The sequence below is a fragment of the Chanodichthys erythropterus genome, chromosome 16, assembly GCF_024489055.1.
Source record: "Chanodichthys erythropterus isolate Z2021 chromosome 16, ASM2448905v1, whole genome shotgun sequence".
In the NCBI taxonomy this organism is placed as follows: domain Eukaryota; kingdom Metazoa; phylum Chordata; class Actinopteri; order Cypriniformes; family Xenocyprididae; genus Chanodichthys; species Chanodichthys erythropterus.
In genome coordinates this window covers 21921517-21934480 of record NC_090236.1, presented here as the reverse complement: position 1 = coordinate 21934480, position 12964 = coordinate 21921517, and the positions used below count along the sequence as shown (strand labels likewise).

At 36.8% G+C, this 12964-nt stretch overlaps 2 protein-coding genes across 2 annotated transcripts in view; one reads left to right on the top strand and one right to left on the bottom strand.

The window, feature by feature from the left end:
- Positions 1-1663: 1663 nt before the first annotated feature.
- Positions 1664-4927, top strand: lhx8a (LIM homeobox 8a). The gene is made up of 8 exons (XM_067363486.1): positions 1664-1717; positions 2707-2847; positions 3079-3200; positions 3631-3851; positions 4009-4112; positions 4224-4319; positions 4552-4735; positions 4851-4927. Exons 1-8 carry the CDS (start codon positions 1664-1666, stop codon positions 4925-4927), a joined length of 999 nt encoding a protein of 332 aa, XP_067219587.1.
- A 1575-nt stretch (positions 4928-6502) lies between these two features.
- slc44a5a (solute carrier family 44 member 5a) overlaps positions 6503-12964 on the bottom strand; it is a 110978-nt gene continuing 104516 nt past the window's right edge. Inside the window, exons 20-22 of the mRNA XM_067362679.1 lie at positions 11448-11536; positions 11266-11350; positions 6503-6759 (exon numbers count right to left, since the gene is read on the bottom strand). Coding sequence (XP_067218780.1) covers positions 6620-6759; positions 11266-11350; positions 11448-11536 — 314 coding nt within the window. The 3' untranslated portion in view covers positions 6503-6619. The remainder of the gene's footprint in view (positions 6760-11265; positions 11351-11447; positions 11537-12964) is intronic.

The following is a 12964-nucleotide window of genomic DNA, read 5'->3' as shown; positions in this document are numbered from 1 at the left end:
ACTTTAAATTGGGATTTTCCTCTTTATATTATATTATAATACAACACTTCTTTGAAAAATCAAGAGATGAGATGAACTCCGAAGCATGACAAAAGAGGATAAATGACGATGTAATGTGTGAGGTGATGTAATACACGTTCAAACAAACACAACAAAAATGTTGACATTGTATGATATCAGATATGATTTCTCTGTAGCGGTCATGTCATTTTTGCAATAGCAAAAATAAACCACACAAAGACGCTGCTCATTTGACAGTGTACGCGCAAAAAAAACCAGAAAGTCTCCCCGGAGAGGAAACTTGTATTAAAAATCTGAACAGAAAAAAGTCAAAGAAAAAGGTCACGCGCTTTGACTTGACTGACACCTCTCACATATCCCAGACTGCCTTACATCCTCCCCGTCAAACAAACCAATCCACAGAGCCGAGAATAATCTGAATGGAAACTGATATTATTGCTCTTGTAATGAAGACGTCAGTGTCCGTTCAAATGCAGTGAGCTGACTAAAGTCAAATGTCTGGCTAGAAAATTATATTATAACTCCAAATAATATAATGCTAATTTAGCTGGCGACAACATGATTGATATAAATCAAGAACGAAATAGCCTATGTATAAAACATGGATGTAAACAAAATTATATTTAGGCTATAGCCTACTGTACACGGTTCAGCGGAAAACAGATGAATGCTATTTTTTTGGATATTTTATTAACCATGAGAACGTATTTTTAATGTATTTTTTTTTATTATTTAAATAACACAATTACACTCCTGACGTAAAAAAAGCGTTTAAACAACATTTAAACAACAATTAATTGTGAAGCAAAACTGCGCAGTGACTTTAGAAATAGCTAGCGATTTAAAATCGTGAAAATGCGTTGAACATGAGATTAAAAAAATAATAACTATTAAAACATAAGGAAAAAATAAACCCGTAACAATAAATAGCTATAAAAACTAATAGTTTAGTTTAAAAAAAAAAAAAAACTAAACAAACGACAATGATATTGACATGAATTACAGGGCCATTATGAACAACTGTTACACTCAATCCTACAGCTGAAACACGGAGAAATATTTTACAAACTCGAAATGTTTAATTTTATCATCATAAATCGCCATCTGAGAATATTTCCATGCTGACAGTTGATGGGCAAAATGTCAAACCCGCGCAATAACACGAGCATACATATGAATTGCAATAATGCAAAAATAATTTGACTGAGATGCTGTTATCACCGAGACACTGGCAGGTAATGATGTTCAAAATGATAATTCTGATGTTTAGCTACTGCTGCAGTATCTTAAGATGAAAGAGACTAGCTGTATTATTTAAGCTCTATGCTATATGTAATGTAGCCTATTTATCGCCATAAAAAATCGTTTCCAAAACTTTATTAAACAAACATTATGCTGCTTGCTGTTTGTTTACAGATCTTTTCATTTCACGCAACCTACTGCTCAGATAGGCGTGTGTAAATGTGACAGGGAGGTGCGGCCAGAGGAGTGAGAACATGAGGAAAAGTTCCACCCTCACTGAGGAAAACAAAAGTTTGAGTTAAAACATGGTCACGACGTGCATTGAGCTGCAGCAGCCGTATGGATTAATTCTCGCTGTACAGGAGGACCAAGAGTGGATATAACATAGCTACTGGATACAATGTACTGGAAAAATGAACAAACCACATCGAAGGAAAGTCCAAGCAAGAACACTGTAAGTGACACATTAATTACTTACATTTCAAATGTCTTATTGTGCTGTTATTTTAACTTCTTTATTGTTTTAGCCTATAAATAAATCCTGATAGCTGGTATTTAGGGTGCATATTGTGGAAAATTTTCAATAGGCCTAATAAAAAAATCCACAATATTTTAAACATTACACTTCAAAAACATACGCATGTGTTTTATTTTACATCACACAAACTATTATTAATTCCTGTTTGTCAGCACGAACCGAAAGAGCCTTCTGAATTAGCCTACGGTACCATCCTCAGCTGTGCCTCAAGCAACGCCTGTGTGCAATTAATATAAATTAAGTGACTGTGATATGTTTTCTTCTTTTTCACGGCGACACGTCGGGTTTTAAAAGAGAGTTTGGAAATAGTTAAAATAAATAAATAATCCACAGTCAGTTTGGACAGCGACATAAGTGCAAAAAAAGACTACAGAAAAACAGTTAATAATATTACCTGTGGAGTTTCAGCGCTTCAAATGAAGAGGATGACGCTTTGTGTTAAAAAGCGCCCGTGTTTCTGCATCTCCCCTCGCTTGTTTGCAGAGGTTGTCATCGTAAAAAGGCGAGTGGTTGTTAATGGGTCGCTCGGCCGCGGAGGTTAAAAGGCGGCGGCGCGGACGAGCGCGCGATACAGTGTGTGTATTCGAGCTGTTCTCGTCATGCCCGCGAGCTGCGGAGGTTCAGTCCTCCACACACCGCACACCATTGAGTCGCCTCAGGTGATAAACGCAGGGGTATTTATTTTACTTTTTTTTTTTTTCTATTTCGGGAGCTGCAGACTATACTGTTATATATTATTAATTTTAGTCAAAGGCTTCAGTATTATTTGGGAAGGTCACTGATGTTCCCTAAGGCTGAACTCTCGTCCCTTTACATCTTTTAGAATTATTTACGTGTGTGTGTATATATTTTTATATGTAGGCTATATAAAAAAAAACATAATTCGCCTCATCTTTGTTTTTTAGGATAAAACCCAGGAGCTGTTTGAGGAGGTATCGTGTTCGTCGTCGCTTTCTTTGTCGCCCAGCTCTTCACCTCATGCCATGACAGAAAAAGCCATCTGTACCAGCTGTGGCACTGAAATCGTCGACAAATATCTGCTCAAGGTACGCATTAAATATTTTACACGTTTATAACGACAAACGACTCTTTCAGACAAGTAACCTATTACATTACATTACATTACATTACTAAATACTTCAGCTATGGGACGCTGGGGTTTTCCAGAGTAGGCTATTTAATTACAAGTTTAACATTTTAACACCGTAAATCCTATATGTATGTATACAAAAAAAATATTAGACTCGTAATTGAAAACTGTTGCTTTTCCACCGCAGGTGAACGACATGTGCTGGCACGTGAGATGCCTGTCGTGCAGCGTGTGCCAAACGTCTCTGGGCAGACACATCAGCTGCTATATAAAGGAAAAGGAGATATTCTGTAAATTGGACTACTTCAGGTAACTTTTTTTTTTTTTTTTTTTTGTAATTTATGAAAAATAAATGGGGTTACTTCAAAAAATATTGCTGTCAGGCTGCTGTTGGACGACCATCATTATCTATGTTAAGTGCAGTGTGTGTTTTTGTTTTAAAAATGTACAAAACCATTGTTTACAGCATTTCTAAACTGGGGAGAACTTTGCATATTTTTATGTAGTGACTGAATATTTTTTAGTTGTTTTCTACCTAAGCATTGCATGCTTTCCTCACTCTTTCCCTCCCTAAATTCTAGAATGTATATGGACAATAGTCAACCAATGTTTTCATTCCATCTCTGTGGTTTTTCCTGGAGTGCCATATATCTCTACCAAACAACCGCTGTAGCCTTCACTAAAAGAAGTGCCACAAAAGCTTGTTTACCTTTTAAAGATGGAGATTTCTTTCTGGCAGGAAATACGGAACACGTTGCGCTCACTGTGGCAGGAACATCCATTCAAACGACTGGGTCCGCAGAGCAAAAGGGAACACCTACCACCTGGCTTGTTTTGCTTGCTTCTCCTGCAAAAGACAGCTGTCCACAGGAGAAGAGTTCGCCTTGGTGGACGAGAGGGTCCTGTGTCGTGTGCACTACGACTGCATGCTGGACAACCTCAAACGCGCCATGGAGAATGGTTAGACGCTGCCTGGATGTGTTGACGTTGTATTAAATGGTCATTTTCAGTTGTTCAGAATGAACGCACACAATGTTTATTCCGTATCCATTCATTCAGTTCGTATGGAACCACAGCTTAAGTTTAATTCCGCTCATCCTTATGTGGTTTGCCGTAGGAAAAGGAGTGAATGTGGAGGGAGCCGTTCCCTCAGAGCAGGAAGTAAATCAGCCTAAACCAGCCAAGAGGGCACGCACAAGTTTCACAGCTGACCAGCTACAGGTTAATACTCAAATTCTCATCATAAATTCATAAAAAGATTGTTTTTGTAATTGCTGCTTGATGTTAGTCTTTGTTTTGCATTTTTTTTTTATTTAATTTTATTTATTCAAGGTAATGCAAGCTCAGTTTGCTCAGGACAACAATCCAGATGCCCAGACTTTACAAAAGTTGGCAGAAAGAACCGGTCTAAGCCGGAGGGTTATTCAGGTATAATGCAAGATTTTTTTTGTTTGTTTGTTTACTATTTATGAAGTTGTCTTGGTTTCTTATTTTGTGCCATATATGTACTGCAGACCATTATCTAGTATTCTTAGCATATTATTATTTCAGTATTAATTTGGTTTTAAAGTGGCTTATTTTTATTTGCTGTGATTCTTTGTGCGTCATCAAATTTTCTCTGTACTGTTAATAAGTTTTGTTTCATCCGCCTGCCGCTCAGGTTTGGTTCCAGAACTGTCGAGCTCGTCATAAGAAGCACGTCAGCCCGAATCACTCTTCAGTCACACCAGTGTCATCTCTGCAGTCTGCTCAACTCTCTCCTCCTCTAATAGATGATCTTCAGTACACTGCTTTTGCCCCTGTGGACACCCCTATGCTGACTGCGCTACACTCCTATATGGATGGTACATTATTAAGTGTGTTCAGCTTGATTTAGCTAGCTTTATTTTAATGTTGTGCATATGCTGACCAGAGATTTTCACTGAAGTTTTTGAATTTTTTTTTTTTTTGTCCTGGTAGTTCACTCTCCCAATTCGCTGGTGCTGCAGCCTCTCTTGCCCCACTCGATGACACAGCTGCCCATCAGCCATGCCTGAGATGCCCACCGCCGTCGTTGCCACACGGTCAGGTCAGAGTCCGGAGGACAGCATGAGGAAATACTGATTCTTCTATTGACTGAGTCTTGAACAAGACCCATGCTACTTTATCTTTCATGGGCACTTACTGAAGGATATCTGTCTTGCAATGATCGAAATTGAAAAGTCTCACTGTAATTGTGAAAAGAGCCTGAAGTTTTTGTTTAATATATATTATATATCTATATAGTGATGGAATAAATGGCATTTAATTTATTTCTTGTATGTGACTGAGCACTTTGTTTTAAAATAAATCTACCATGGAATTCTTAGTTTCTGGTTTAGTCGACGCACATTGTGTTTTGTTTTGATGGTTCTAAAGAGAATTTGAAGCTGAAGAAAAGCCAATAAAATCTGATTTGCCTCTAGCATTGATCAAATTAAAGCTGTTGGTGTAATTTTTTTGTTTTTGTTTAGTGATTATGCTTAGGAACTTTGAGTTGAATCAGAAGCTTGAGTTGTTTTGGGACTATAGGTATGGTTGGAAAGTTTCTTTATATTGTTGTTTCTCACATTTGTTCTTGAGCAATCTAGACTACACCATTAAATGCCATTTTACAATTTAATTTAATTAAACTGACACTTAAGAACTGTGAAACCTTTAAATAAATGCCAGAAACACCCATAACTTTACATCTTGGTCCATATGATGCTCTACAATGTTTCTTTGTGACTGACAAAGTGTTTTATCACGTCATATCACTTTGATAATCATTTTGATATTTTAGTCTGATATGCTTAGTTAGTTCACCCAAAAATTAAATTTCTGTCATTAAGTACTTGCCCTCATGTCATTCCTTCAGAACACAAATTAAGATATTTTTGATGAAATCAAAGTTTTTTTGTTTTTGTTTTGTTTTTTGTCTTTGATAGAAAATTACCACATTCAAGGTCCAGAAACGTAGTAAAAACATCATTAAAATAGTCTGTGACTACAGTAGTTCAACCTTTGTTATGAAGCGAATATTTATTTATTTTTTTTAACGCTATTTTCACCAACTCCGTATTGGCCGAAACCTGTTCATGTGAGCAACACGAGGTGTGTGTGTGTGTGTGTGTGTGTGTGTGTGTGTGTGTGTGTGTGTGTGATGCTGACACAGGAGTCGGCCAATACTGAGCCGACGTTCGGACGTAAACACTGAAGCGCTGAACTGTTCACTGCTTCAACTGCATAGGAGACTGATGGTAGAGAAGAAATTATTGTTTTTTTTTTTTTTTTTGTTTACTTTTTGTGCTAACAAAACAATTCTTGTTGCTTCATAACAATAAGGTTGAACCACTGCAGTCACATTGACTATTTTAACATCTTTCTGGACATTGAATGACTGTAATTATGTTGCTTTCTGTGGGGGATAAAAAAAAAAAAAACCCTCTCGGATTTCATCAAAAAATCTTAATTTGTGTTTTGAAGAACGAAGGTCTTACGGGTGTGGAACGACATGAGGATAAGTAATTATTAATGACAGAAATGTAATTTTTGGGTGAACTAACCCTTTAATGGTCACTGGAAAATGTACCACAATTTCTTGTACAGATCTACAGGCATAAAAGCAGTTTGCAAAGCTATCGATCCTTATTTATGCAGCCCAAAAGCATTGAAAACTTCATGTACTTAAACATGAGAAATCAGTGAATAATTTGGAGCCGCTGCTATTATCGTATGCAACGGGATGATGTCTGTTTATTTCCCCCGTGAGCCGTCTTCCCTCGAGTTCTTCTGAGGATTTTTCTCAGCGAGCCGGTTGTGTAAAAGGGTCGAGCAGCTGATCCATCGTTTTCCTCCAGGTCTAGAGCTGCAAGTAGACATAAGGATGATTATACGTGCCTGTCTTTGTGTTTAACTTGTGCAATTTCCGTTAACTCTGGTATTATGTTACTTGAAGGCATTAGTTACTGTTAAAATATCACTTTAGGGTTAAGCGTATAGTCAGCTAATGGTTTTTGATGAGAGATCTACAAAACACATTTTTGAAAAATCAGGGGTGTTGAAGTTTTAATGCATTTCAATGGCAGTTTAATAGAGGGAATTAAAGCTTGAGAAATAATGTTTATTAGTGAGAGATTCATCACAGCTGTGCCGTATTGTTTGACAACTTGGGATAAAAATGCCTTTTGTGGGAAATGTGTAATTTGCAAAATGGACCTGAGGGAAGTCATTCAGGGAAAATTTTCTTTAAATACTTTTATTCATTTAAATATAAAAGTCACAATTCCATTTTGTGGTACAAAAGTACAAATACAATAAATACTCACTCCTACAACATTACAAAAGTGGTTGAATCTAGGATTATAAAATGATAGCACTTGAATCTTGTATCTCACAGTACAAATAAACCTAAATGACTTCTTTGAGAAGGACAGTTCTTTTATTATATTTCCAATTATTCTCAAAAAGATCCTTAAAAGGGGACCTACAAAAACAACAATGGTTGGTTTGGTTCTTTAAGCTTCTTCAGGAAATAAATTGTTACAGGAGGAGTTGAAGTGCTTATTCCTCACTCCTTCTCACTGGTCAATCCTGAAAGAAGCATTTACAAGCGTACTTTGTCTAAAGTGACGGTCCTTCTGCAAGCCAGATAAATCACAATCACTTCAACTACACAGAAAAGAAAAAGCTATGAAAGCCCTTTGCTGATTTCAGGTATAGAGTGCTTTTTAAACCTCACGTTAAAGTATTTTGAGCAGGGGGAAAAACTGACATGCATTCATGAGTCCCAAATAAAGTGGCACAGTACACATACAGTAGTGATGTGTTCATTATTTACATGTAAATAAACCACTGTTCGCATTTTGTCACGACAATATAGGAGACATTCAGTAATTATCACCATTAAATTTTAATGAATACCTCTGTGCTTCATATTCAGAGGAACGTTTCATTGAACCAAAAATATTATCGAACTGATCTGGAAGACTGTAGAATTGTTACATTAATTACTGTACATTTCTCTTTAAATTAAGCAATAAGGGTTAAAGAAAACCAGACTGAACACATAGAGCTCAAAGAAAGAATGCTGCCTGAAGATAACGGATGCATACTTGGTTTAAGAGATGCCTAGGCTGCGTCCGAAATCCATACACTCTTTTGAATAAGTTACTTTACAAGTGCTTAAGCATTATGTTCTAGAATATATGTGTACTATAGAATAACACAAAACGTGTCACTCGTATTGTTTTGAATGGGAGAAAGTGTAACGCGCAATATGGCGGAATAAGTCCCGCCTTCTAAATAAGAGCCAATCGCCGACTGGTAAAGTCATCGCGTCACTGCAGCAGCCGTTAGAAGCACTGGTTTCTATAGAAACAGTCAGACGCGCGCCTCTGAAACATGGAAGAGACGCGCATTTAGGTCTGCGCATGCGCATTAGCTTGATCCAGCCTAAAAAATAGTTTTTTTGCCATGATTCGAGCGTTTGGATAAAACATTTATAAGACAGCTGTTGTCAGATTTTATCGATGATTTCAAATATAAAATGTAATTGTAAGGTTGGCGAACAGTTTTGGAGAATTTGATGTTTCCCCATTCAAAGAGATAGGGCATGATGCCCAGGATGCCCGAGAGGCGTTTCAAAGATGGCCGCCGAGTGAAATGACTTGTCTTAAAGGGACTTTGGTATGACTGAATGTAATCTGGATTTACTACATTCGTCATGTCATTATCATGTGACCAACCAGCTTCAGATGCATCGCCATTCACAAATCCTCTCCCATGGGATATTAAAGTGTCCATCATATTCACACTTCAGAATCTCGCCAGAGATAGTAGGTCATCCATTTGCCTATTCTCCTATATGAGTAATGTGAATTTGGACATACTTCTTTTGTCACATACTGTTTTTCGCCTACTATTGGGAAGTATGTGATTTCGGATGCAGCCCTAGTCTTTATACACAGCTGTGTTTTGTCCATCTGATCTGCAGTTGAGCTACTTTGATACAGGATATTTCTTTGCACTCCATCACAACTGCAATGCTGAAATCGACAGCATTTGTGACAATGTTGATATAATAACCAAAATAAATGTCCACCTGTCCCTCCTTTTCTTTAAAAAAGCCAAAATCTGTTTTGCAGAGTGTACAAGACATGTGTTAACATGATTTCAGAAAAGTGATTTCAAAACTTTTATAAACCCTTAAATGACTGAAAAATGATAATATATTACAAGAGAATAATTACTATTAAGTGTTTTTAAGCTTTACAAATACTCCAAAAATGGGATCATTCACTTTCATTGTAAATGCCTCACTGTACAGTAACTTAGATTTGTGCCTTTTTTACTAAAGAAAATGAGGGAATAATCAAAATTATTTCTGTTGTCATAAACATTATGCCACAAATGCGGTGGATCGAGTTGAACTTAAAGGGTTAGTAGAAAATGAAAATTCTGTCATTTATTACTCACCCTCATGTCATTCCAAACCTGTAAGACCTTCGTTCATCTTCGGGAACACAAATTAAAATATTTTTGATGAAATCCGATGGCTCAGTGAGGCTTGCACTGACAGCAAGATAATTAACACTTTCAATGCCACTTTAAAACAGTTCATGTGACAACAGTTGTTCAACTTTAATATTATAAAGTGACGAGAATTTTTTTGTGCTCCAAAACTAACAAAATAGCGACTTTATTCCACAATATCTAGTGAAGAGCGATTTCAAAACACCGCTTCATGAAGCTTCGAATCTTTACAAATTATTTGTTTCGAATCGGTGGTTCAGAGCGTGAATCAAACTGCCAGAGTCACGTGAACTATTGAAGTTTCAAAATGCTTATGACGTAACCAAGCCTCGTTTACTGAAATCATGTGATTTGGCACTCTGAACCACTGATACGAAACAAATGATTCGTAAAGATTTGAAGCTTCATGAAACATCGCCCTTCACTAGATATTGTTGAATAAAGTCGCTATTTTGTTTTTTTGGAGCACAAAAAATATTCTTGTCGCTTTATTATATTAAGGTTGAACAACTATTGTTCCATGAACTGTTTTAAATGTCTTTAGTAGCTTTCTGGGCGTTGAAAGTGTTAATTCTTTTGCTGTCAATGCAGGCCTCACTAAGCCATCGGATTTCATCAAAAACATCTTAATTTGTGTTCCGAAGATTAAAGAAGGTCTTACGGGTGTAGAACGACATGAGGGTGAGTAATAAATCACATAAATTTCATTTTTGGGTGAACTAACCCTTTAAATTAAGCCTGAAAAATACTCCTTTAATATACATTATCATTAAAATGATCTTCATATGCTGTACTATATTATAAAAAAAAAAAAAAAAAAACAGGATTTACATTATCATTAAGCAAAATATTTTTTTCTAATGTTAAATATAAATCCTTAATATGAAGTATTTGATGTTTAAATGTCAAATGTTATTCTGTATACCAATATATGCATTGGTTTTTCCTGCAGGGATTGTATGAAAACCATTTTAATCTCAGATTGGGATTTGTTTTAGCTGTAAAACCAGCTCTAATTGTACATGAGAAAAGAAAACTATATTCAATTAATCAGTCGTTCAGATTTACGCTGAAATAGCAAACATTAACTCTCAAGTTGGGCTTTTTTTCCTCAAGGTGTCCAATCTCAGGCAGCTTTTTAAATGTCAGTAATCATTTTCCCAGAATAAGGCAGCAGTAAGAGGCAAACATGTTAATATGCAGTGTAGGGTCTGTGTCAGAAAGGCCAAAGCTCCGTGTCCTGGGTTAGTTGCTGTTACAGTGCAGAGAGAGTCTTTGGTCTTTTCTTGAGGTGGATGGTCACGTCACCACTTCCCATAGTCCTCATCTCCCTTTACAAAATGTAGTCCACTTTAGATATTAATATACTGTAAGTTAATGCATGCTAAGTATGTACTGTAAGTCGGATAAAGGTCTTCTCATAGATTCGGAGGGTTTTATCCGCGTGACTTTTTGGGGCTCTGCTCGGCTCTTCCCAGAATTCTTTTCAGGCCAGGAGACATGAGGAAAGGCTTGGCCGTTGTCCCGTCATTTCTCTCTAAGTCTTCGCCTGTGAGTGCCGCACAGTGTCGTACGATTGAGAAGAGAAGAAAAAGATGTTCAGGAGGAAATGGAGACAAATAGAGGTTATAGTGCCACAGGAAAGTCTGCAGTTTAGAAATATTTTTGCATAAAGAGTGAAAGTCTAAAGCCAGTGGTTTCAAGCTGAGAGAAGGTTTCAGAGAGACATACAGGAAAAAGTAGCAAAAAAGTAGATTCTAGTTAATCCATGCCAAAATTGATCATAACACACCATTATTTTCAATATTAACTGTTACAAAATAATGCTAGTAATACTCACAGAAACAAAGGAACAACGTGTCCACACACATTGCATAGACGCTGAAGAAGCTGTGCGCAATTAAGTATGAACCCAATATTACTGTCTGTCAAAGAAAGAGAGACCTGCCAGTCAAAATACTATCTCAACCAGAAACGAGTTCCAGTTTGAAATAATAAATAATACTAAAGAGACTTTCTCACCAAGAGAGGCACGCAGTAGTAATTCAACACGGGAACCTCCTCTTGGATGATGGGTATCTTGCGTGTAAGGAGGAGGAAGGCAATAACACCTGCAGGATATAATTGATGGAGCGCTTAACCACAAACCTCAGTAGACCGTTGCTCAGTTCACTGTGATACTGTTACACACTCACGCCCTCTTGTGGTCAATGGAAATATGACCATACAGGCCAATAAAAGCCTAAATTCAATCTGTTCATCATATAAAACGATCGAATCTCTTCAGAAAATTTGGACTAAACCACTCAATTCATATGGATTAGTTTTACAATCTCTTTATGAACTTTTTGAAGCGTCAAAGTGGTGCGTAATCGTCTATGAAGGGACAGAAAGCTCTCAGATTTCATCAATAAGATCTTCATTTGTGTTCCGAAGATGAACGAATGTTTACTGGTTTGGAGCGACATAAGGGTGAGTAATTAATAACAGAATTTTCATTTTTGGGTGAACTATCCCTTTAAAGGTGCCATAGAATTGAAAACTGATACCTTGGCATACTTGAATAACAAGAGTTCAGTACATGGAAATGACATACAGTGAGTCACCATTGTTTCCTCCTTCTTATGTAAATTTGATTTGTTTAAAAGACCCCTGAAGAACAGTAGAATCTCAACATACTGTAACACCAACTGTTACGTAACAGTCGGGATCATTAATATGTACGCCCCCAATATCTGCATATGCCAGCTCATGTTCAAGGCATTAGACAAGGGCAGGCAGTATTAACGTCTGGATCTGTGCACAGCTGAATCATCAGACTAGGTAAACAAGCAAGAACAATAGCGAAAAATGGCAATAATAACTGACAAGATCCATGATAACATGATATTTTTAGTGATATTTGTAAATTGTCTTTCTAAATGTTTCGTTAGCGTGTTGCTAATGTACTGTTAAATGTGGTTAAAGTTACCATAATTTCTTACTGTATTCATGGAGACAAGAGCGTCGCTATTTTCATTATTAAACACTTGCAGTCTGTATAATTCATAAACACAGCTTCATTCTTTATAAATCTCTCCAGCAGTGTAGTGTTAGCTTTAGCCACAAAGCATACTATCAAACTCATTCAGAATCAAATGTAAACATCCAAATAAATACTATACTTACGTGATTAGACATGCTGCATGACGAACACTTTGTAAAGATCCATTTTGAGGGTTATATTAGCTGTGAGAACTTTGTTTATGCAATGTATTATAGAGTCGCGAGCTCGGGGGTGGGGAGCACGAGCATTTAAAGGGGACACGCGCTGAATCGCCGCATATTTAATGATGCCCCAAAATAGGCAGTTAAAAAAAAAATCTATGGGGTATTTTGAGCTGAAACTTCACAGACACATTCATGGGACACCTTAGACTTATATTACATCTTGTGAAAGAACGTTCTATGGCACCTTTAAGTACTGCATATGTAAAGTTTGGGGTCAGTAAGTTTTTTTTAATGTTCTTTTATATGCATAAGTCTCTTATGCCCTCTAA